General features: G+C 45.0%; 1 protein-coding gene across 2 annotated transcripts in view; it reads right to left on the bottom strand.

Annotated features, from left to right (window-relative positions):
* Window positions 1-376: 376 nt before the first annotated feature.
* Window positions 377-24,937, bottom strand: part of LOC140427925 (sodium/potassium-transporting ATPase subunit alpha) — a 73,251-nt gene continuing 48,690 nt past the window's right edge. For both annotated transcript variants that reach the window (XM_072513789.1, XM_072513790.1), the window contains exons 13-23: window positions 21,781-21,956; window positions 19,760-19,896; window positions 17,910-18,060; window positions 16,042-16,210; window positions 15,057-15,211; window positions 14,603-14,726; window positions 9,200-9,345; window positions 8,244-8,374; window positions 7,024-7,125; window positions 6,772-6,863; window positions 377-583 (exon numbers count right to left, since the gene is read on the bottom strand). In XM_072513789.1, the coding sequence (XP_072369890.1) occupies window positions 555-583; window positions 6,772-6,863; window positions 7,024-7,125; window positions 8,244-8,374; window positions 9,200-9,345; window positions 14,603-14,726; window positions 15,057-15,211; window positions 16,042-16,210; window positions 17,910-18,060; window positions 19,760-19,896; window positions 21,781-21,956 (1,412 nt within the window). In that variant the 3' untranslated portion in view covers window positions 377-554. The remainder of the gene's footprint in view (window positions 584-6,771; window positions 6,864-7,023; window positions 7,126-8,243; window positions 8,375-9,199; window positions 9,346-14,602; window positions 14,727-15,056; window positions 15,212-16,041; window positions 16,211-17,909; window positions 18,061-19,759; window positions 19,897-21,780; window positions 21,957-24,937) is intronic.

The following is a 24,937-nucleotide window of genomic DNA, read 5'->3' as shown; positions in this document are numbered from 1 at the left end:
GTCAAGGATGAAATCAGAAACTAATGGTACAAAACGCAGCCATCTTGATCTGCATTGGCTGAAAAAAAGCTATCCAGCCTAATCTCATTTTCAAGCTCTTGGGCTGTACTCATGAATTTCAAATGTAAATCCATGTAGTTCTAAAATGCATCTTCTTCTAACTGCTTTCAGGAAGTGATTTCAACATGCATTAATATTTTGCAGAAGCAGTACTGTTCAGTCTAAGGATGCATAAAATACCCACAACAGGCCTATTTCAGACAGGAATTATAACCAGTACTGGTAAGTAAACGAAAAACAAACCAATACCTAATGCAGATGGTGTGTATTAAACGGCTGTGTAATTAAGTAAAATATGAAAGCATTGCACACAGACTGACATAATCCAATTTATTTAAATTATACTTGTAAAAAGTTTATATAAAACCACTGACGTTTTCAGTTTTGTTTCTTACAAAACAGTCCATCTCCATTCACCACAATTAGCACTTTAGTAAATGTTTAATAGTTAAGGCAGACAAACAAACTGATGAAATGTATTAGCATTTGTTCTTCTAATAATACGTTTCCTGCTCCACCCAACCTAGTAACAAAAAAGGAAAAGAAGTCAGGCAACACATTTTTTATGAAAGGTAAAGTCCAAGATAAACAAAACTGAAGTAAATCACATGTCATTACATAACTCGTATTTATTTTTTGAACAATTTATTGCCCTCTTGCTGTTCATCCCCTCTTGCTCTCCTGAAGGAAGTAACAGTGTAGTGGTCCTGCAGCCAAACAGGCATTGCCCTGGAAATATACCACCTATATATTGCTGTTTTTCATGCCTAAGGCGAGACAGCAAATGCCAGCAGGAAGGCTGTAGAGTAATTTCCCACCCGAGGTGAACTTGTACTTGTTCAACACCCACATTCATGCATTTCAAGAAGACTTCACGGGACAACAATTGGGAGCCGAATCTAGGCGATTTCCTATCACATCTGCCAATATCCCTAGCCCAGGAGAGCTAATAGACAACCTGGTTCTTTTTTTTAATTAAATATTTTATTGAAAATTTTTGGTCAACCAACACAGTACATTGTGCATCCTTTACACAATATTATAACAACACAAATAACAATGACCTATTTTATAAACAAAAAATGAATAAATAATAAATAACAAAAATGAAAACTAGCCCTAATTGGCAACTGCCTTGTCACAAGTAACACTCTCCAAAAATATAATTTAACAGTCCAATATATAATTATCTGTAGCAACGACCTATACATACTATACAGTATATATTAACAACCCTGAGTGTCCTTCTGGTTCCTCCTCCCCCCGCCCCCCCCCCTCCCGGGCTGCTGCTGCTGCCTTCTTTTTCCCATTCCGTCTATCTTTCTGCGAGGTATTCGACGAACGGTTGCCACCGCCTGGTGAACCCTTGAGCCGACCCCCTTAGGACGAACTTAATCCGCTCTAGCTTTATAAACCCCGCCATGTCATTTATCCAGGTCTCCACCCCCGGGGGCTTGGCTTCTTTCCACATTAGCAATATCCTGCGCCGGGCTACTAGGGACGCAAAGGCCAAAACATCGGCCTCTCGCGCCTCCTGCACTCCCGGCTCTTGTGCAACCCCAAATATAGCCAACCCCCAGCTTGGTTCGACCCGGACTCCTACTACTTTTGAAAGCACCTTTGTCACCCCCATCCAAAACCCCTGTAGTGCCGGGCATGACCAAAACATATGGGTATGATTCGCTGGGCTTCTCGAGCACCTCGCACACCTATCCTCCACCCCAAAAAATTTACTGAGCCGTGCTCCAGTCATATGTGCCCTGTGTAATACCTTAAACTGAATCAGGCTTAGCCTGGCACACGAGGACGACGAGTTTACCCTGCTTAGGGCATCTGCCCACAGCCCCTCCTCGATCTCCTCCCCCAGCTCTTCTTCCCATTTCCCTTTTAGTTCATCTACCATAGTCTCCCCTTCGTCCCTCATTTGCCTATATATATATCTGACACCTTACCACCCCCCACCCATGTCTTTGAGATCACTCTGTCCTGCACCTCTTGTGTCGGGAGCTGCGGGAATTCCCTCACCTGTTGCCTCGCAAAAGCCCTCAGTTGCATATACCTGAATGCATTCCCTTGGGGCAACCCATATTTCTCGGTCAGCGCTCCCAGACTCGCGAACTTCCCATCCACAAACAGATCTTTCAGTTGCGTTATTCCTGCTCTTTGCCACATTCCATATCCCCCATCCATTCCCCCCGGGGCAAACCTATGGTTGTTTCTTATCGGGGACCCCCCCAAGGCTCCAGTCTTTCCCCTATGCCGTCTCCACTGTCCCCAAATCTTCAGTGTAGCCACCACCACCGGGCTTGTGGTGTAGTTCCTCGGTGAGAACGGCAATGGGACTGTCACCATAGCCTGTAGGCTAGTCCCCCTACAGGACGCCCTCTCTAATCTCTTCCACGCCGCTCCCTCCTCCTCTCCCATCCACTTACTCACCATTGAAATATTAGCGGCCCAATAATACTCACTTAGGCTCGGTAGTGCCAGCCCCCCCCTATCCCTGCTACGCTGTAAGAATCCCTTCCTCACTCTCGGGGTCTTCCCGGCCCACACAAAACCCATGATGCTCTTTTCAATCCTTTTAAAAAAAGCCTTCGTAATCACCACCGGGAGGCACTGAAACACAAAGAGGAATCTCGGGAGGACCACCATCTTAACCGCCTGCACCCTCCCTGCCATTGACAGGGATACCATATTCCATCTCTTGAAATCCTCCTCCATCTGTTCCACCAACCGCGTTAAATTTAACCTATGCAATGTGCCCCAATTCTTAGCTATCTGGATCCCCAGGTAACGAAAGTCCCTTGTTACCTTCCTCAACGTTGGTCCTCTATTTCTCTACTCTGCTCCCCTGGATGCACCACAAACAACTCACTTTTCCCCATGTTCAATTTATACCCTGAAAAATCCCCAAACTCCCCAAGTATCCGCATTATTTCTGGCATCCCCTCCGCCGGGTCCGCCACGTATAGTAGCAAATCGTCCGCATACAAAGATACTCGGTGCTCTTCTCCTCCCCTAAGTACTCCCCTCCACTTCTTGGAACCCCTCAACGCTATCGCCAGGGGCTCAATCGCCAGTGCAAACAATAATGGGGACAGAGGGCATCCCTGCCTTGTCCCTCTATGGAGCCGAAAATATGCAGATCCCCGTCCATTCGTGACCACGCTCGCCACTGGGGCCCTATACAACAGCTGCACCCATCTAACATACCCCTCTCCAAAACCAAATCTCCTCAACACCTCCCACAAATAATCCCACTCCACTCTATCAAATGCTTTCTCGGCATCCATCGCCACTACTATCTTCGTTTCTCCCTCTGGTGGGGCCATCATCATTACCCCTAACAACCTCCGTATATTCGTGTTCAGCTGTCTCCCCTTCACAAACCCAGTTTGGTCCTCGTGGACCACCCCCGGGACACGTGCCTCTATTCTCATTGCCATTACCTTGGCCAGGACCTTGGCATCTACATTTAGGAGGGAAATAGGTCTATAGGACCCGCATTGTAGCGGGTCCTTTTCCTTCTTTAAGAGAAGCGATATCGTTGCTTCAGACATAGTCGGGGGCAGTTGTCCCCTTTCCTTTGCCTCATTAAAGGTCCTCGTCAGTACCGGGGCGAGCAAGTCCACATATTTTCTATAGAATTCGACTGGGAATCCATCCGGTCCCGGGGCCTTTCCCGCCTGCATGCTCCTAATTCCTTTCACCACTTCTTCTACCTCGATCTGTGCTCCCAGTCCCACCCTTTCCTGCTCTTCCACCTTGGGAAATTCCAGCCGATCCAAGAAGCCCATCATTCTCTCCCTCCCATCCGGGGGTTGAGCTTCATATAATTTTTTATAAAATGTCTTGAACACTCCATTCACTCTCTCCGCTCCCCGCTCCATCTCTCCTTCCTCATCCCTCACTCCCCCTATTTCCCTCGCTGCTCCCCTTTTCCTCAATTGGTGTGCCAGCAACCTGCTCGCCTTCTCCCCATATTCGTACTGTACACCCTGTGCCTTCCTCCATTGTGCCTCTGCAGTGCCTGTAGTCAGCAAGTCAAATTCTACATGTAGCCTTTGCCTTTCCCTGTACAGTCCCTCCTCCGGTGCTTCCGCATATTGTCTGTCCACCCTCAAAAGTTCTTGCAGCAACCGCTCCCGTTCCTTACTCTCCTGCTTCCCTTTATGTGCCCTTATTGATATCAGCTCCCCTCTAACCACCGCCTTCAACGCCTCCCAGACCACTCCCACCTGGACCTCCCCATTATCATTGAGTTCCAAGTACTTTTCAATGCACCCCCTCACCCTTAGACACACCCCCTCATCTGCCATTAGTCCCATGTCCATTCTCCAGGGTGGGCGCCCTCCTGTTTCCTCCCCTATCTCCAAGTCCACCCAGTGTGGAGCGTGATCCGAAATGGCTATAGCCGTATACTCCGTTCCCCTCACCTTCGGGATCAATGCCCTACCCAGCACAAAAAAGTCTATTCGCGAGTAGACTTTATGGACATAGGAGAAAAACGAGAACTCCTTACTCCTGGGTCTGCTAAATCTCCACGGGTCTACACCTCCCATCTGCTCCATAAAATCTTTAAGTACCTTGGCTGCTGCCGGCCTCCTTCCAGTCCTGGACTTCGACCTATCCAGCCCTGGTTCCAACACCGTATTAAAATCTCCCCCCATTATCAGCTTTCGCATCTCTAGGTCCGGAATGCGTCCTAGCATCCGCCTCATAAAATTGGCATCATCCCAGTTCGGGGCATATACGTTTACCAAAACCACCGTCTCCCCCTGTAGTTTGCCACTCACCATCACGTATCTGCCCCCGTTATCCGCCACTATAGTCTTTGCCTCGAACATTACCCGCTTCCCCACTAATATAGCCACCCCCCTGTTTTTCGCATCTAGCCCCGAATGGAACACCTGCCCCACCCATCCTTTGCGTAGCCTAACCTGGTCTATCAGTTTCAGGTGCGTTTCCTGTAACATAACCACATCTGCCTTAAGTTTCTTAAGGTGTGCGAGTACCCGTGCCCTCTTTATCGGCCCGTTCAGCCCTCCCACGTTCCACGTGATCAGCCGAGTTGGGGGGCTTCCTACACCCCCCCCTTGTCGATTAGCCATCACCTTTTTCCAGCTCCTCACCCGGTTCCCACGCAGCTGTATCTCCACCAGGCGGTGCCCCCCCGCCCATCCTCTCCCATACCAGCTCCCCCCTCTCCCCAGCAGCAGCAACCCAGTAATTCCCCCCTCCCACCCCCCCCGCTAGATCCCCCGCTAGCGTAATTACTCCCCCCATGTTGCTCCCAGAAGTCAGCAAACTCTGGCTGACCTCGGCTTCCCCCCGTGACCTCGGCTCGCACCGTGCGACGCCCCCTCCTTCCTGCTTCTCTATTCCCGCCATGATTATCATAACGCGGGAACCAAGCCCGCGCTTCTCCCTTGGCCCCCCCCCAATGGCCAATGCCCCATTTCCTCCACCTCCCCTCCTCCCCCCATCACCACCTGTGGGAGAGAGAAAAGTTACCACATCGCAGGATTAGTACATAAAACCCCTCTTTGCCCCCCACATTCGCCCCACCACTTTGTTCGAACGTTCTTTTTAATAACCCGCTCATTCCAGTTTTTCTTCCACAATAAAAGTCCACGCTTCATCCGCCGTCTCAAAGTAGTGGTGCCTCCCTCGATATGTGACCCACAGTCTTGCCGGTTGCAGCATTCCAAATTTTATCTTCTTTTTATGAAGCACCGCCTTGGCCCGATTAAAGCTCGCCCTCCTTCTCGCCACCTCCGCACTCCAGTCTTGATAAACGCGGATCACCGCGTTCTCCCATTTACTGCTCAGAGTTTTCTTCGCCCATCTAAGGACCATTTCTCTATCCTTAAAACGGAGGAATCTCACCACTATGGCTCTGGGAATTTCTCCTGCTCTCGGTCCTCGCGCCATCACTCGGTATGCTCCCTTCACCTCCAACGGACCCGCCGGGGCCTCCGCTCCCATTAACGAGTGCAGCATCGTGCTCACATATGCCCCGACGTCCGCTCCCTCCACACCTTCAGGAAGACCAAGAATCCTCAGGTTGTTCCTCCTTGCGTTGTTTTCCAGTGCCTCCAACCTTTCTACACATCGTTTCTGTTGTGCCTCCTGCGTCTCAGTCTTCACCACCAGGCCCTGTATGTCGTCCTCATTCTCGGCTGCCTTTGCCTTCACGACCCGAAGCTCCCGCTCCTGGGTCTTTTGTTCCTCCTTTAGCCCTTCGATCGCCTGTAGTATCGGGGCCAACAGCTCTTTCTTCATTTCCTTTTTGATCTCTTCCACACAGCATTTCAAGAACTCTTGTTGTTCAGGGCCCCATGTTAAACTGCCACCTTCCGACGCCATCTTGGTTTTTGCTTGCTTTCCTTGCCGCTGTTCTAAAGGATCCACTGCAATCTGGCCACTCTCTCCTCCTTTTTCCATCCGTATCCAGGGGGGATTCCCTTCTGGTTTACCGCACAGTGTTTTTAGCCGTCAAAATTGCCGTTGGGGCTCCTATCAAGAGCCCAAAAGTCCGTTTCACAGGGAGCTGCCGAAACGTGCGACTCAGCTGGTCATCGCCGCACCCGAAAGTCCGACAACCTGGTTCTGATCAGCAGAGACACCTGCATAGCACAACTAGCTAGCTTATTTACAAATCTACATTAAATACTTCCAAACACAATGTTACAAACAGTTCTAGATTACCTCCAGGGTTCCTACGTATGATGAACCTTCGCATTTCATCATAAAGAAATATGATAAGACTGTATGGAAAGGCACAGAACCACCAGTTAGGCCTGAAAGAAAGCAAAATAGATTAAAGACATAATAAGGAGGATGCTTACCAAAAGTAGAACGGCCGCAGCACAGAAAATCTGAACACTAGAAGGTGCTTGTTATTTTGAACCAAAAGCAACCATTTGGTAGGAATCAGGACAGAAAATCAGAACTACTTACTTGAGCGGGTACATCCTCAGCGCTATATCAGTACCAGGGCAGTATGAAAGGAAAGCAGCAAGTGCTGTCTCTTCAAACAAACCAAAGATGAGAATTTTGTTCCTGTGAAATAATGAAATGTGTTACTGAAGGAAGGCAACAGAGAGCACCCAAAGTACTAGGATTCCCATTCTGAACACAAACTCAAAACTGGGGCAGTTTCATTGGTGCTGGCAACTTGGGGTAACAAGCTGAATGGCCATTATCCATCTATCAGCTAGGCACCATCAGGTTATTCCATCAGTGACTTTAACTCTATCCTTGCATTACTTTCATTATGCACTTTACTGAAAAAGGAGTTGGAGGACAATATTAAACCAATGGATAGGGGAGGCCAGTTCCATGAAACCTGGTTGATTTTAACTCTCCCTGGTCCAAGGTATAGATGCCAATTATAATATCGCAACTTGGATCAGATAACTTGGTGCAGACCAGATATTGAAATTATGACAATTTGCAGCAACATACTACAGCATACAGCACATTTGCTTAACATAAATGGTTGTGCTTACATCCATTCTATCAGATGAATAGCTCTACCTCACCTCAACCCCTTTGTTTTCATCCCATTTCATTTTAACTGTCTTTTACCATTTCTTTCTTTCTTGTCATATATCCCATCTTATCCACCCTTTCCTTACCTTTTCTCTCCATTGCTTCCTGCTTCCCCTTCCCCCACATCTACATGTCGCAGTTTTCTCTCTGATGTTAGTTTCTCTGCTGTTTGGCCTTTCACACTTTTTATTCTCTCTGGGGACTGCCATTAGCACTCCTTTCCCTTGGTTTCTGTAGCTATTAGCACTCAGTTCCCTTGGTTTCAGTGGTTATGACTCATCTTTCATTCTCTCACCCCACAGTATAAATATTTCCAACTTTCTATGTCTTTTAGTTTTGACAAAGGGTCATCTGGACTCAAAACATTAGCTCTTTTCGCTCCCTACAGATGCTACCAGACCAGCTGAGATTTTCCAACATTTTCTTTGGTTCCATTCTATCAGGTTTGCTCATGCCAGATTTTACCCTGCAGTAGTCTCATTTACATCCATTGGAATAAATCAGAAAGAGAACATTTAATTCTGAAATTATTTTGTCAAAGGTGTCAACTGTGATTATTACATATGCCATTCATTGGTGAGACTTCTCCCCCCCCCCACCCCTGGAAATATTAGTTAAATATTTACTTCATTCCCTGTTGGAAGACAGAGTTCCTTCTGGTCTTACAGATTATTAAGTCAGCCCACTGCACAACCACAATGCTGATGAAGAATGAAGTGTGGCACGTGAACTCCACAATTTTCCGCTGTTCATAAGTCTGAAAAAGGACAGAAATATTAAGAGGGATGTTGACTTAAATGCTAAATATGCTCAGAGATGATACAGTCAGGGAACTCAATCTTGATATAACAAAGTAGTGTGATAAGACTTTGAAGTATTTATTTTATTTCGCTGGATAAATCCCAACCCAGTGATGAAAATTTACTCATTAGGGGCAGAAAATACAACATTCCAGCTCAGGAAAGAAAGCAGTTTACACACTCTAATTACATTTCCCCTTTGTCTTCGATTTCTTCTCAGAGTGAAAATGTAACTCCTCCTCTTATCTCCATTCTAAAACCTTGATTATTCACTATAATAGAGGGACCCTCCCACAAAGTGAATTGTTATTTTCTGATAGGAGTATTATGTAATCAAGTGCTTACTGACTCCAATTTTTCCATCTTAGAAAGAGCCATCGAAAAGAGAAGTTACCAGCATCGTCAATCCCACTGCTGTCCGAGAGCCTCAAGGCTCAACAGCAGGAATGTACAGAATTAAATTCCACAAGGATTTGGATATAATCATTTACATTGAAAGACTGAGAGTCTGCTTTAATTAATTAAAAGTTTTTAATTTTGTAAATTAGGCCCAAACTGCATAAAAGATTTTCCGGTTCCACTGTAATACAGAAATACAGTTCCTTTCAATAAGCTGCCCTAGATGATGCACAAAGCGGTTTGTTAGAAAAGGTACTATTACAATCATCAGCTTCCAAAGTCATTATTGAGGGATGCAGTGTCCCCCAAAGTCTAAATTGACTATATTACAGGAAACCAGCCATTGGTTCTTACCAATACATTAGTAGGAGGCTAGTACCTACCCACTGTTGACCATAGCTATCTTCTACATCACTTAACCACCGGTCGTCCCATGTCACACGCTTTCCAATTAGATCCCCTGGGAGGAATCCATTCTCAGCCAAGATCACAAAATATGTGAAGAAACCACCCAAAGCCTGGATCATTCCTGGATAAAAAGAATTACAGTTGTCTTTAATTCTTGCCCCTATTCATACAATGAAATCCAGCAACTGATAAAAGTACACTATTACAGCAACTGAAAAAAAGAGGTATCAGTATATTTGGAATGGTTTCCCCGGACAATGCTTACTCCAACATAGGAACAGGCAATACTAGCTGTGTAACAAGCCAGAATTAGCAATCTGATAGTAAGAGAACATATTGTTAGCGGTTACCATAACATGATCAATTTAATCTTAATTATGAGACAGCGAAGAGTATAAAACTTAACTAAGGTTAAGGGCTGAGGCATGAACTTGCTACAGCAAACCTGCCTAACTGAAGGAGGAGATATTTGGTACAATCCAAGACCTATCAAGGCAAAAGTACCACTTGTGCAATCAACACATGAGGTAAGATACAGTATAAATCTACAACAGGTTTATATAAATGCATAAAAATGTAAAAATCCAGCTGACAGGTATAAAAGGCAATAATGTTATTAAGTTTTAAGAGCTGCAAAAAATAAATATGAGAAGAAGTACTTGAAAAGGCTATAAATACAAATAATAAAACTGTTATAACTAAAGGGCAAATAAGGAAAATGTAGACTTTTAAAAGCCAGACTGTTGTGATGCAGTAAATCACAATGTAAATGGTGCCACAGTCCCACAGGCTGCTCTCCACTTTGAGAGCTGACTGGTGGTGACTTAACCTGAGGGTCACCACACCTCAGGCAAGGACAGGGTTCAGAAGGAGGGGCATTCATGAGTAACCTCAGCCAGTACAGGAATTGAACCTGCACAGTTGCCGTCACTCCGCATGACAAACCAGCCATCCAGCCAATGGAGCTAACCAACCCTTCAGTAATTGCAGTAATTGACAATAAAGGAAAGGCAGCTTGTTAAAGGAGTACTTTGTATCTGACAGTAGAAGGACAAAATATCTGCAGTACAAATAAAACTAAATCAATGGGAGAAACTTGATTACAATCTGTCATCGGGGACAATGACTGAGCTGTTCAGAAAGTCACTGTGGAGTTGTGATAAGTAATTTTATTTGAATAATCTGGTTAAATGTTTTTGAGAAGATTAACATGTTGTTTAGGAGTTACTAACAGGATGTTGTCTATACATACTAACAGAAAGCATTTGTTATGGTTTCATGCAAGAGATTGACAAGCAAAAATAAAAGCGACACAAATAGAGGCAAATCAGTTGAGAGGTGGAGATAAAAAAAAGAGTTGTGGGAAAGGGTATGCACCCCAATTGGCAGGGTGTGACCAACATTGTTTCCCCAAGGATTTGTACTGGAACTCTGCTTTCACCTTATTTAGCTCTTCTCAAACCTGCCCACCATTAAGTCTGGCAACAGAGGTTGGATTTGACACATAATATTTGCTGTTGCAAAACAGCAACATTTGAGGAAAGATATTTCAGGGTCTTGGAAGGTTTCTCAAGTTTCACACTATGGGCGGGATTCTCTGTCCGTTCCCGCCGACAGGATTCTCTGGTCCCGCTGTAGTGAATGGGAGATTTGGCAAAGCGTCAAATTCTCCATCCTGACAGCAGCGGTAGCATTGAGTGCGGAGCATTCCGACCTATATAACAGGACCTTTCAGAGATGGATTGAACAAACTTCTAGAATGGTTTCAAAACAGCCAACACATAGCAAATGTAATTGTATAGAAGCCGCCAGAAGCGGTACAGGAGTATGTACTGAATTAGTACTATCAACCAATTTGCACTCATCAAATTCCAACTGAACTACCTGTTGAAACAAATCCAAACATAAAGCAGTTACTCAAAATCAATGAGATGCATGTTAGGCATAGTTAGGGGAAATTATCTGGCATGAGAAGTGTTCCTGAGTACAAGGCAATTTTGTGCGACCATTAGTGGGTGGCACTGTAGCAGTGGGTAGCACTGTTGCTGCACAGTGCCAGGGTCCCAGGTTCGATTCCCGGCTTGAGTCACTCTGTGTGGAGTCTGCACGTTCTTCCTGTGTTTGCGTGGTTTCTTCCCACAAGTCCCGAAAAACAGGCTGTTAGGTAACTTGTTTGGACATTCTGAATTCTCCCTCAGTGTACCCGAACAGGTGCCTGAATGTGGCGACTAGGGGCTTTTCACAGTAACTTCATTGCAGTGTTAATGTAAGCCTCCTTGTGACAATAAAGATTATACAGTTTTGGATAAATGGGTCCAAAAACAGATGGAAAGAGGATTTTAGTTTGATCTATACCTCGTCACTTGCTGCAACAAATAATCTGCTCCAATCATGCTGCTACTCACAGTTCATCTTCAACAGCAAAGTGTGCCATTTGTCTCTTCCCTGAATTTCATACATTCGTCCTCTGCAGGTGCTGACCCTGTATTGTTCTGGGATTGCCTCAATTTGCTGCAGTGCATTGTTATAAACCTTCTAAGTACATAATTTAAATGTCCATTGAAACTCGAGTGAGCAGGAGCCGCATATTGTGAGGAAAGGGCTCAATCCTGCCCTCATGTGACAGTCATTCCCAGGGTCACTGAACTGCAGTCCAAGAATGGACACTTTGGCTAACATTCCAGCCCAAGGCTGGTGTCATTCATGCCATAGGCTGGCAGGGAAGGACACAAGTGAAATGTGGAACTTGTTCAAGGAACAGGTGCTACGTGTCCTTTATATGTATGTCCCTGTCAGGCAGGGAAGAGATGGTCGAGTGAGGGAACCATGGTTGATAAGAGAGGTTGAATGTCTTGTTAAGAGGAAAAAGGTGACTTATGTAAGGCTGAGGAAACAAGGTTCAGACAGGGCATTGGAGGGATACAAGATAGCCAGGAGGGAACTGAAGAAAGGGATTAGGAGAGCTAAGAGAGGGCATGAACAATCTTTGGCGGGTAGGATCAAGGAAAACCCCAAGGCCTTTTACACATATGTGAGAAATATGAGAATGACTAGAGCGAGGGTAGGTCCGATCAAGGACAGTAGCGGGAGATTGTGTATTGAGTCTGAAGAGATAGGAGAGGTCTTGAATGAGTACTTTTCTTCTGTATTTACAAATGAGAGGGGCGATATTGTTGGAGAGGACAGTGTGAAACAGATTGGTCAGCTCGAGGAAATACTTGTTAGGAAGGAAGATGTGTTGGGCATTTTGAAAAACTTGAGGATAGACAAGTCCCCTGGGCCTGACGGGATATATCCAAAGATTCTATGGGAAGCAAGAGATGAAATTGCAGAGCCGTTGGCAATTATCTTTTCGTCCTCACTGTCAACAGGGGTGGTACCAGGGGATTGGAGAGTGGCGAATGTCGTGCCCCTGTTCAAAAAAGGAACTAGGGATAACCCTGGGAATTACAGGCCAGTTAGTCTTACTTCGGTGGTAGGCAAAGTAATGGAAAGGGTACTGAAGGATAGGATTTCTGAGCATCTGGAAAGACACTGCTTGATTAGGGATAGTCAGCACGGATTTGTGAGGGGTAGGTCTTGCCTTACAAATCTTATTGAATTCTTTGAGGAGGTGACCAAGCATGTGGATGAAGGTAAAGCAGTGGATGTAGTGCACATGGATTTTAGTAAGGCATTTGATAAAGTTCCCCATGGTAGGCTTCTGCACAAAGTAAGGAGGCATGGGATAGTGGGAAATTTGGCCAGTTGGATAACGAACTGGCTAACCGATAGAAGTCAGAGAGTGGTGGTGGATGGCAAATATTCAGCCTGGATCCCAGTTACCAGTGGTGTACCGCAGGGATCAGTTCTGGGTCCTCTGCTGTTTGTGATTTTCATTAATGACTTGGATGAGGGAGTTGAAGGGTGGGTCAGTAAATTTGCAGACGATACGAAGATTGGTGGAGTTGTGGATAGTAAGGAGGGCTGTTGTCGGCTGCAAAGAGACATAGATAGGATGCAGAGCTGGGCTGAGAAGTGGCAGATGGAGTTTTACCCTGAAAAGTGTGAGGTTGTCCATTTTGGAAGGACAAATATGAATGCGGAATACAGGGTTAACGGTAGAGTTCTTGGCATTGTGGAGGAGCAGAGAGACCTTGGGGTCTATGTTCATACATCTTTGAAAGTTGCCACTCAAGTGGATAGAGCTGTGAAGAAGGCCTATGGTGCGCTCGCGTTCATTAACAGAGGGATTGAATTTAAGAGCCATGAGGTGATGATGCAGCTGTACAAAACTTTGGTAAGGCCACATTTGGAGTACTGTGTACAGTTCTGGTCGCCTCATTTTAGGAAGGATGTGGAAGCTCTGGAAAAGGTGCAAAGAAGATTTACCAGGATGTTGCCTGGAATGGAGAGTAGGTCTTACGAGGAAAGGTTGAGGGTGCTAGGCCTTTTCTCATTAGAGCGGAGAAGGATGAGGGGCGACTTGATAAGAGGTTTATAAGATGATCAGGGGAATAGATAGAGTAGACAGTCAGAGACTTTTTCCCCAGGTGGAACACACCATTACAAGGGGACATAAATTTAAGGTGAAAGGTGGAAGATATAGGAGGGATATCAGAGGTAGGTTCTTTACCCAGAGAGTAGTGGGGGCATGGAATGCACTGCCTGTGGAAGTAGTTGAGTCGGAAACATTAGGGACCTTCAAGCAGCTGTTGGATAGGTACATGAATTACGGGAAAATGATATAGTGTAGATTTATTTGTTCTTAAGGGCAGCACGGTAGCATTGTGGATAGCACAATTGCTTCACAGATCCATGGTCCCAGGTTCGATTCCGGCTTGGGTCATTGTGCGGAGTCTGCACGTCCTCCCCGTGTCTGCGTGGGTTTCCTCCGGGTGCTCCGGTTTCCTCCCACAGTCCAAAGATGTGCGGGTTAGGTGAATTGGCCAATGATAAATTGCCCTTAATGTCCAAATTGCCCTTGGTGTTGGGTGGAGGTGTTGAGTTTGGGTAGGGTGCTCTTTCCAAGAGCTGGTGCAGACTCAAAGGGCCGAATGGCCTCCTTCTGCATTGTAAATTCAATGATAATCTATGATTAATCTAGGACAAAGGTTCGGCACAACATCGTGGGCCGAAGGGCCTGTTCTGTGCTGTATTTTCTATGTTCTATGCCAAATACAGCACCACTGTAATCATGGCTGGACTCAACCCAGACTGAAGTTTGAAACAGTCGTTCTTGGCCGGGTATCCTGCACTAAATGGAACTGTGTTTTGCCATGCTGAATATGCTGGAGGCTATGTGGAACAAATTAACCATTTTATTGTGCGCAACATCTGTAGATTTTTCAAAATAGTGAAAAGTGAATGTTAGAATGGCCAACCAAATCACAGCTCACCAATCTGTCCATAGGCCATACTGATCAATCTCTCATTCACCAGTTTGTCGGTCCTGGGGTTACGGGGCTGTCTCTTCATTATATCACTTTCAGCCTGTTCATAAGCAAGAGAGATGGCAGGGACCTGCAAAGAACAGCAACCATTGGTGAAACCATTGTACCAAACTCCACTGTGATAGCATTACTTATTTACATGCAACTAGCTTCAACATTTTGCAGTCATCCATTTAATTGTCAGGGCAGCAGAACAGCAATGTGCAGATGTCATGCAATGCTAGCCTTGGGATCATTACAGAAACGGGAAATTGTTAGTGAGTCATTCTCCTATCACTGGCTCAAAAGAAGGATAAACAGACTGGTTGAAAAAGTGAGAAGAAAATACCAACACAATCTTAGAGCTAAAAATATCCCCCTCAATAAAAATAACTTGAAAAGGAATCGACTACAAACTCACCATGTCAGTACCCAGGTCAATGCAGAGGATAGTAACAGTTCCAAGTGGCAGTGGGACATTTGCAATGATGAAAACCAGAAAAGGTGTGATTTCAGGGATATTGCTGGTTAAAGTGTAAGCAATGGATTTCTTTAGATTATCAAAAATCAGGCGACCTGTAAAATGATCAGATCAAAATTTGGAGAAGTCATTAAATAAATCACCACACCTGCACAAGCTGGGCTCTGGATTTTGTATTTCTTATAAAACTGCAAGACACTCTAACAACAACTGCCTATGGGCAGTTACATAAAACACCAAAGATAGACCACTGAATTCTTAATCTTAAAAAAGGCATAGGCATTATTCAGCCCAAGACAAAATAGTGATGAGCACTCCACAGGTTTAAATATTAAGAAGCATGCCCTTACTATCAAAAAACTCTTATTTATTTCCCTTCCAACTTTCTGCCCTTGTCCTTCATCTCATGGTGCTGTTACGCTGGGCACATTACCACAGCTGGCAGCAAACCTGCAGTAGCTTACTTACAGCCATTCTTCATATGAAGCTGGACAGCCAAGTGCCCATGAAGTTATCTATCATTGAAACATCACAGCCAAGTTAATGTTATTCTGATTTAAAAAAACACATGCACATTTTTTTGCAGAGTTACTGAACACATAGGAAGAACCGCAGTCCTGCTGATTGACTCCCCTCCTCACTGAAGCATTAATATCCCACCACAACCCAAGTTGCAGTCAGCTAACTTAAACAAGTTGTGTATTCCCTATTTATGTATTAAGTATTCTCTACAGATCTAGACCAACTGGAAGGCATGTGTTAAGCAGAGGACTAAAAAGGGAAAAATCTACAGGTGCTGCAAATCTGAAATAAAAATGGAAAGTGCTGGGAGTAAATAGCATTGTTTTAGATCTTTAGAATTATGTTAGAAATAGAAAAATTCCAAATGCCAAAACTATGCACCAGCTTAAAATATTACCCTCACCTTCCTCCACACCGGTGACAATGGAAGCAAAGTTATCATCTAGCAGGATCATGTCAGCAGCTTGCTTGGACACATCAGAGCCAGCAATACCCATTGCAACACCAATATCAGCCTTCTTCAGAGCAGGAGAGTCATTCACTCCATCACCTGTCACAGCTACAATGGCACCCTGCAGAGACATAAATCACAATATCATCAAACCGTGTCAACCTTGGTTCAATTGGTAGGTAGCACTCTCACCTCTCAGTTGCAAGTTCAAGTCCCACTCCAGCAGTTCAGCATAAAACCCAAGGTTGCACTCCACTGCAGTACTGAAGGGCTGCTGTGCTGTTAGGTGGTTGCTTGTGGGCAAGATGCTAAACCAAAGGCGTGTATGCTCCCTCGGGGATATAAAAGATCCGATGACACTATTTTGAAAAACACCTGGGGAGTTACCACACTGGCCAATATTTATCCATCAACGAACATCACAAAAACAAATGTTCTGATCGTTTTCACTTTGTTATTTGTGCCATGCATAAACTGGCTTTTACACTTCCTACATCACAAGAATCACTGCAGTTCAAAAGTATGTCATTCATTTAATGTGATTTTGTGGCAATCTGGGGCTGTAAATGGTACAATATATAAATGCAAGTTTTTTTTTTGTGTGATGTCCTTTGTGAGGAAAGTACATTTTCAGAGGCAAAATGACTGCAGATGCTGGAATCTGAAGCAAAAACAGAAAATACTGGACAATCTCATCACAGCATCTGTGGAACGAGAAGGGAGCCAATGTTGAGTCTGGACGACTCTTTGTCAAAGCCTCCTTTCGGAGGTGCCATCATTTGGATGAGACAATAAATTTGGCCCATCAGGTCTGCACTGATCCTCTGAAACAGCACTCCACCGAGGGCCAATCCCCCACCCTATCCCCGTAACCCCACCTAGCCTTTGGACACGAAGGGGAAATTGATCATGGTCACTTCACCTAACCTGCACATTTTTAGACTGTAGGAGGAAACCGTTGCACCCGGAGGAAACCCACGCAGACACGGGGAGAACGTGAAAACTCCACACAGTCACCGGAGGTCAGAATCGAACCCGGGTGCTGTGAGGCAGCAGTGTAAATCACTGTGCCACTCTACACCTCATACTTTTTCAAACTCAGTCTTTCATAACTACTCCCATCTTGAAGGGTTAGATTTTACAAGAAAACTCCACTCTCTTCCCCCCTATCCTCAGACAAACTTTTGCTGCTGTGGTTGCCAGAGTGACATTTGTGATAGGGTAACCATGGACAAGAAAGACACCTGGTTCATACGTAGTGTCTTGCACTGCTAGGTGAAAGGTGGAATTTAGTTTTCTTTCAAATTCAGAAAGTCTGTGCATTGGACCTCAAACGATTTGTGTTGTCGAATTCTGTTAACTATAAATAAATTCTAAGGTTTACTTGCAGCTGAAAGGCTACTGACTGAGCCACAATGTAGCACGGTTTGGAAGCTGACCGTTCTTACGCTTTATACAAGACTGGCTCTGCAGCAAAGGTTGAAAATCCAACCAAAGTGATGTAAATTACTCAGGTTGCAAAGTGCATCATGATGGGAGGCTATTCTATGCTGCAGGCAGAGGCTCCCACACCTAAGATGTGAACCCAGAGCGAAATCTAAGATTTTGCATCTATCATTAGAGTAGGAGACTTCAATTGAATAATTCCTGCATTACACAAGTTAATGCTCAAAATGCAATATTGTTTAAACGCAAGTCTTTCTCTTGCTCTTCCACTCTCAACTACTATATGGAGTAGATTGCAATATGACAAAATACTACATAATCATTTGAAGAATGGGGAGGGAAAAGGAACTGTATCTCATTCAGAAGTTTCTTACCTGTCGCTGACAACCTTCCACGATAATTAGTTTCTGTTGGGGAGAAGTTCGAGCAAAGACTATCTCTGTATGATAGTGTAAGATGTCATCGAGTTGCTCGGCGCTTAGGTCTTTGAGTTCCGAACCATGGATAACACAGGCTTTGGCATCCCTATGTCACAAGAAGTGCAACACGAGGCTCAATAACATGGCAATACTTATGGAAACTATTCTTTGACCAGCATTTACATTTAAAAAAAAATATTAAATCACATTTTCTCCCAAATTTACATCCAACAATAAACAATAATCAGTAACGAATGCAACATCAATCCCCATATCAATAACAACGATCCCATCCTCCCACCAAGCCCCAGACATTGGCCCGCATGTTAACAAACAAATGAAAAAGAGGAATCAGGAATCACTCAGTCACCATTAACACATACAGTCCCCCTTCCCCCAACCCTCCCAGCTCCCAGCCCCCAACCCCCCTAATGTTCTATGTGATCCAATTCTCGAAGGGTGCATAATGAATAACGCCCATGAATTGTAGAACCCCTCCATCCTTCCCCTCAGTTCAAATGTGACCTTTTCAAGCGTTAAGAATTCCAGCAGGTCCCCCCACCACGCCAGGGCACAGGCTGGAGAGGTTGATCTCCACCTTAACATGACCTGCCTTCGGGCGATCAATGAGGCGAAGGCTACAACATCTGCCTCCGCGCCGGTTTCCAACCCCGGCTGATCCGACACCCCGAATATGGCCTCCTGAGGGCCCAGGTCCAGTTTCACGTGCACCACTTTAGAGATTACCCTAAAAACCTTCTTCCAGTAATCCTCCAGCTTTGGACAGGACCAAAACATATGAACGTGGTTTGCAGGGCTTCCCCAGCAACGTTCACACACATCTTCTACCCCCTCAAAGAGCCGGCTCATCCGCGCCCTTGTAAGGTGTGCTCTATACACTACTTTCAACTGTATCACCCCAACCTCTCACACGAGGTGGAGGCGTTCACCCTCCGGAGCACCTCACACCAGAACCCCTCCTCCATACCCTCTCCCAACTCTTCCTCCCACTTTGCCTCGATCCCTTCTAGTGGCGCCTTCTCCTCCTTCAAAATTGCCCCGTAAACCGGCAATACTACCCCCTTCTCCAGTCTCCCTGTCGTCAGCACCTCCTCCAGCAATGTGGAAGCCGGCTCTACTGGGAAGCTCTGTATCTTTTTTCTGGCAAAGTCTCGAACCTGCATGAATCTAATTATTTCCCCCTGCTCCAGCCCATGCTTCGTTCCCAGCTCCTTCAAAATGATCCCCAACAAATAAATCTTTTAGAGTTCTAATTCCTTTCTCCTTCCATCTCTGAAAATTTCCATCCCCCAAGAAATAAATCTTTTGTGTACCAGCATTCACATTTTAACATAGGTTGTTAAGCCATTGAAGAGTCGCAGGTGAGACTGATCCTACCCTCACCAGATATTTTCCCCACGGGGGGGGGGGGGGGTCACTGTTTAGCAATTAGGAACAAGCATCCTCCCACCATCTAGCTTCAGGGACAGAATCCAGTCTCTGGGGAGCAGTGTTGAAGTTAATTCACAGCATATGCTAGGAATTGAACCGTATGATCTGTTAGCCCAGTTATGTGTGTTTTTATTTATCAAGTTATTAAAGGAGTTGCAGTGAGCTTTAAATTAAGTGGATCTCAGGAAAGAGAGAGAAACTCTGCTTTGTACACTGAAAGAACTCAGATTCGATATCCATCCAGTTCTGAGTTAGGCAATCTTAGTCCGGGTGGCAGCAAAGATATTACAATTGGCCTCAGCAACACAGAGCTATGAAAGGAAAACTCAATCAAGCTTCCAGCTTCTTCTTACCTGGGATTAACTTGACTACTGGGAATGTTCAAACGAGCAGCAATGTCTTCTACAGTCTCATTTCCTTCGGAGATGATACCCACACCCTTAGCAATGGCTTTAGCTGTGATTGGATGGTCACCAGTTACCATAATAACCTATAACATACAAGTTGAAAAACAGGAAAAGAATATATAACTTTGCTTAGAGATAATTGGAGCAGTCTCTGGCAAGCAAATTATCAATGGTAGTGGTTCTGCGCGAGACCAATTTACCAATAGTTTCCTGCAGTTATTGGTGTTTGAACAGTTTCTCTCAATCTTTGTTAGCTATCCGGATGGTGGCTTTGGGAGAATTAATCATAAGTTTGCAATGATGCAAAGAATTTTAAACTTGGAGACGTTTGACTGATGTAATTTAACACAATTTAAAAAAAAAATTTGTTCATAGGATGAGGGTGTCTCGGGCTGTGCCAGCATTTATTGCCCATCTCTAATTGCCCTTGAGGGGCAGTTAAGAGTCAGCCACATTGTGGATCTGGAGTCACGTGTAGGCCAGACTCCAGATGGCAGATTTCCTTCCCTAAAGGACATCAGTGAACCAGAAATGAAATGAAATGAAAATCACTTATTGTCACAAGTAGGCTTCAATGAAGTTACTGTGAAAAGTCCCTCGGGGAGGCTGTTACGGGAATTGAACCGTGCTGCTGGCCTGCCTTGGTCTGCTTTCAAAGCCAGCGATTTAGCCCTGCGCTAAACAGCCCCAGATGGTTTTTTACGACAATCGGCAATGGTTTCATGATCATCATGAAGCTTTTAATTCCATTTTATTGAATTCAACTTTCAGCATAGGCAGTGGTGGGATTCGAACCCGGGTCCCCAGAGTTTCTAGTTCAGTGACAATATCACTAGGCCACTGTCTCCCCAATATATTGTTACCTCTATTGGTTGGCTAATATCAACCATATTGAAACACGTAACATTTAAAGCTCAATATACAGCAAGAGAGTGATCTTAATGTTATTGAGCATTAATGTTTAATTAACTAGAAGCATGAGGCTATACCATAGCAAATGGGAGTAATAGGATGCATTACAAAAGTGATTCAATATAAAGTAAAATCATTCTGCCCTTTTGTATACAACATTATGTTTAGTTTTTGTCCTTTCACAGAATGGGTGACGGAGGAAGATAGAAACAGTGAATGAACGACATTGGATTAAAATACCTTAGTTTATCATGATCAGATTAGAGCTGGATCTGCTTTTAAAAAGCATAAACTTTAGGCAAATAGAAAGAGATCTAAGGAATCAGTCGATGTCCAGCAGTAAGACTATTTGTATTAGAAACAGGAGAAAAATAGGGGACACGTATAAGTAATGCAAGCATAGAACTAGGTAATGCCAGGTTTTTCTTTCTCACGGGGGCACTGACATTTGGAACAAGCTACCAGGTCATGTATTGAATGTGGATACAGAGCAAATATTCCAAAGGGAATGAAGCTCCTCCAGCTCAAGAGTGTAGCTGATATTGCAGTACAAAAAATAAGTGAGGTATTGGGCTATGTTAAACATGGAATTCGCGTTGAATGGTCAAGAATAATTCCCCAAGGGCAGCACAGTGGCGCAGTGGATTAGCCCTGCTGCCAAACAGTGCCAGGTTCGATCCCGGCTCTGGGTCACTATCCGGGTGGAGTTTGCACATTCTTCCCATGTTTGTGTGGGTTTCGCACCCACAACCCAAAGATGAGTAGGCTAAGTGGATTGGCCACACTAAATTGTCTCTCAATTGGAAAAAATTAATTGGGTACTCTAATAAAAGTTATTTAAAAAAATTTCCCAGATGCTTTTTCCCCTCTGAATTGGCTTTTTGAACTGGTTTTTAAAAATCCATTGCATTTTCTTACACATGAAAACTGATCCCAATATCGGAGCTGCCTCACTGCTGTACAGTTATCACATAGCTAACCTCTGAGTATTATGTAAAGCTCATTTTATATTCGTTTCCTGTGCTTTGATGGAACTCAAAATAAATCATTTTTACCTTGATCCCAGCACTTCTGCATTTGCCAACAGCATCCGGTACAGCAGCACGGGGTGGATCAATCATAGACATCAGTCCAAGAAAGCATAGATCAGTTAGGGGGAAATTGGGCTCATCTCCATCAAATGGAAATCCTTTTCCATATGTATCTTCAGGCAATGCAAAATGGCAGAACCCTACAAGCAAATAATAAGAGATCAGCAGGGAAAATTGCACTTGATTTCTCAATTATTTATACAAAACAAATACCTACAAGTCCAACTTAATTTATTCTTCTCTGAAGAAAACCTTATTTAGAAGGTAGAAAGATGTGGTGCAATGAGTGATGGGATGTGGATTGCAACCCATCTCAGACAGAACTAAAGTTTTGTCTGCCAGCAGTTATACCCAATATATATTCAATTTAGGGAGTCATTTCAATTTTCATTTCATGACCGAGCTAAATCCACATTTGACATATGGGAGTCTTTAATAGACGAGTTGATTAGAGTGTAGGCATGTGCCTGTGAAAATGAAGGACAGAATTGGCAGGATTAGGTAACCATGGATGACAGGGGAAATTGAGAGACGAGTTGAGAAGAAAAGCAAGCATACACAAGATCTAGGCAACTAAAAACAAACAAAGCTTTTGAAGAATATAGGGAAAGTAGGAACAAACTCAAGCAGGGAGCTAGGAGGGCCAAAAGGGGCCATGAAAGGTCATTGGCAAATAGGGTCAAGGAAAATCCCAAGGCCGTTTAAATATTATATGTAAGGAGCAAGAGGGAAAGAGTAGCCACACTCAAGGACAAAGGAGGGATGTTATGCGTGGAGTCAGAGAAAGTGCGAGATCCTTAATGAGTACTTGCATCGGTATTCACCAAGGAGAGGGCCATGACGGATGTTGATGTTAGGGATGGGTGTGTGAATATTCCAGGGCAAGTCAGCTTAATGAAGGAGGAAGTGTTGAATATCTTAAAATTCATTAAGGTAACTGTAAAGATGCAAGAGAAGAAATAGCTGGGGACTTAACACATATCTTTGAATCATCGTTGACCACAGGTCAGGTTCCAGAGGACTGGAGAATAGCCAATGTTGTCCCTTTGCTTAAGAAGGGAAGCAGGGATAATCCAGGTAATAATAGGCTGAGAAGCCTGATGTCAGTGGTGGGGAACTGTTGGAGAAGATACTGAGGGACAGGGTTTATTCACATTTGGAAGCAAATGGACTTGTTAGTGATAGGTAACATGGTTTTGTGCAGGGAAGGTCAAGTCCATGTAATACTTGGTAAAGTCTTTTTTTAAAATAAAATATATTTTATTAAAGTTTTCAAACAGAATTTTTCCACTTTACAAATCAACATGAAAATAGCACAATAACTGATAAATAACATTATTTAAATAAAATAGTGAACTAACAAAGTAACAAAAAATAGTGGCCCCGCCCCCCCCAGGCTGCTGCTGCTGACGATCTATTTTCCCTTAATGTTCCGCGAGATAGTCAAGGAACGGTTGTCACCGCCCACAGACCCTCCTCAATCCCCTCTCCCAGCTCTTCTTCCCATTTTCCCTTCAGCTCTCTACCAGCGCCTCCCCCTCGTTTCTCATCTCGTGATATATTCCGGACACTTTGCCCTCCCCGACCCATACCCCGGAAATCACTATCTTGGATCCCAGTGTCGGGAGCAGCGGAAATTCCCTCACCTGTTGCCTCGTAAACGCCCACACTTGCATGTATCTAAAATTGTTCCCTGGGGGCAACTCATACTTTTCCTCTAGCGCTCCCAGGCTCGCAAACAAATAAATCCCGTCTATAAACAAATCTCAGTCTCCTAATTCCTGCCCGTTGCCAGCTCTGGAACCCTCCGTCCATCTTTCCTGGGACAAACCGATGTTTGTTCCTGATCGGGGACCACACCGAGGCACCCGTCACCCCCCTGTGTCGCCTCCACTGCCCCCAGATCCTTAAGGTTGCCACCACCACTGGGTTTGTGGTATACCTTTTCGTTGAGAGCGGCAGCAGCGCCGTCACCAGTGCCTTTAGGCTCGTTCCCTTACAGGATGCAATCTCCAGCCTCTTCCACGCTGCCCCCTCTCCCTCCCTCATCCACTTACAAACCATCGCCACATTGGCGGCCCAGCAGTAGTCGTCCAGGTTCGGCAACACCAGTCCCCCTCTGTCCCTGCTACGCTGCAGGAACCCCCTCCTTACCCTCGGGGTCTTCCCTGCCCACACAAAACTCATAACACTCCTGTCTATTTTCTTGAAAAAGGCCTTAGTGATCAGAATGGGGAGACATTGAAACACGGAAAGAAACCTTGGGAGAACCATCATTTTTACCGCCTGCACTCTGCCCGCCAATGAGAGCGGCAGCATATCCCACCTCTTGAAATCCTCCTCCATCTGCTCCACCAGCCGCGTCAGATTAAGTTTGTGTAGAATTCCCCAGCTCCTTGCTACCTGGATCCCCAAATATCGGAAGATCCTTTCCACTCTCCTTAACGGCAGGGCGTCTATTCCTCTTCCCTGGTCCCCAGGGTGTATTACAAAAAGCTCACTCTTCCCCATATTTAGCCTGTATCCCGAAAAATCTCCAAACTCCCTCAATATCTGCAGAACCTCTGTCATCCCCTCTACAGGATCCGCCACATATAGCAGTAGGTCATCTGCGTAGAGTGACACTCGGTGTTCCTCTCCCCCTCTAACCACCCCCCTCCATTTCTTAGTCTCTCAACGCTATGGCCAGTGGTTCAATTGCCAACGCGAACAGTAATGGGGACAGGGGACACCCCTGTCTTGTTCCCCTACGTAACCGAAAATACTCCGATCTTGGCCGGTTTGTGACTACACTTGCCACTGGGGCCCCATATAGGAGTCTGACCCAACTGACAAACCCCTCCCCGAACCCAAACCTCCTCAACACCTCCCATAAATACTCCCACTCTACCCTATCGAATGCCTTCTCCTCATCCATCGCCACCACCATCTCTGCCTCCCCCTCCGCTGGGGGCATCATTATCACCCCCAACAGCCGTCGAACGTTGACATTCAGTTGTCTCCCCTTTACAAACCCCGTCTGGTCTTTATGCACCACCCCCAGGACACAATCCTCATCGCCAGCACTTTTGCCAGCAGCTTGGCGGCTACATTTAGGAGTGAGATAGGCTTATATGACCCG

Source organism: Scyliorhinus torazame, chromosome 8 (genome assembly GCF_047496885.1).
Source record: "Scyliorhinus torazame isolate Kashiwa2021f chromosome 8, sScyTor2.1, whole genome shotgun sequence".
NCBI classification, from domain to species: Eukaryota; Metazoa; Chordata; class Chondrichthyes; order Carcharhiniformes; family Scyliorhinidae; genus Scyliorhinus; species Scyliorhinus torazame.
The sequence above is the reverse complement of the archived record's forward strand: the minus strand, read 5'-3'. Positions and strand labels throughout refer to the sequence as shown.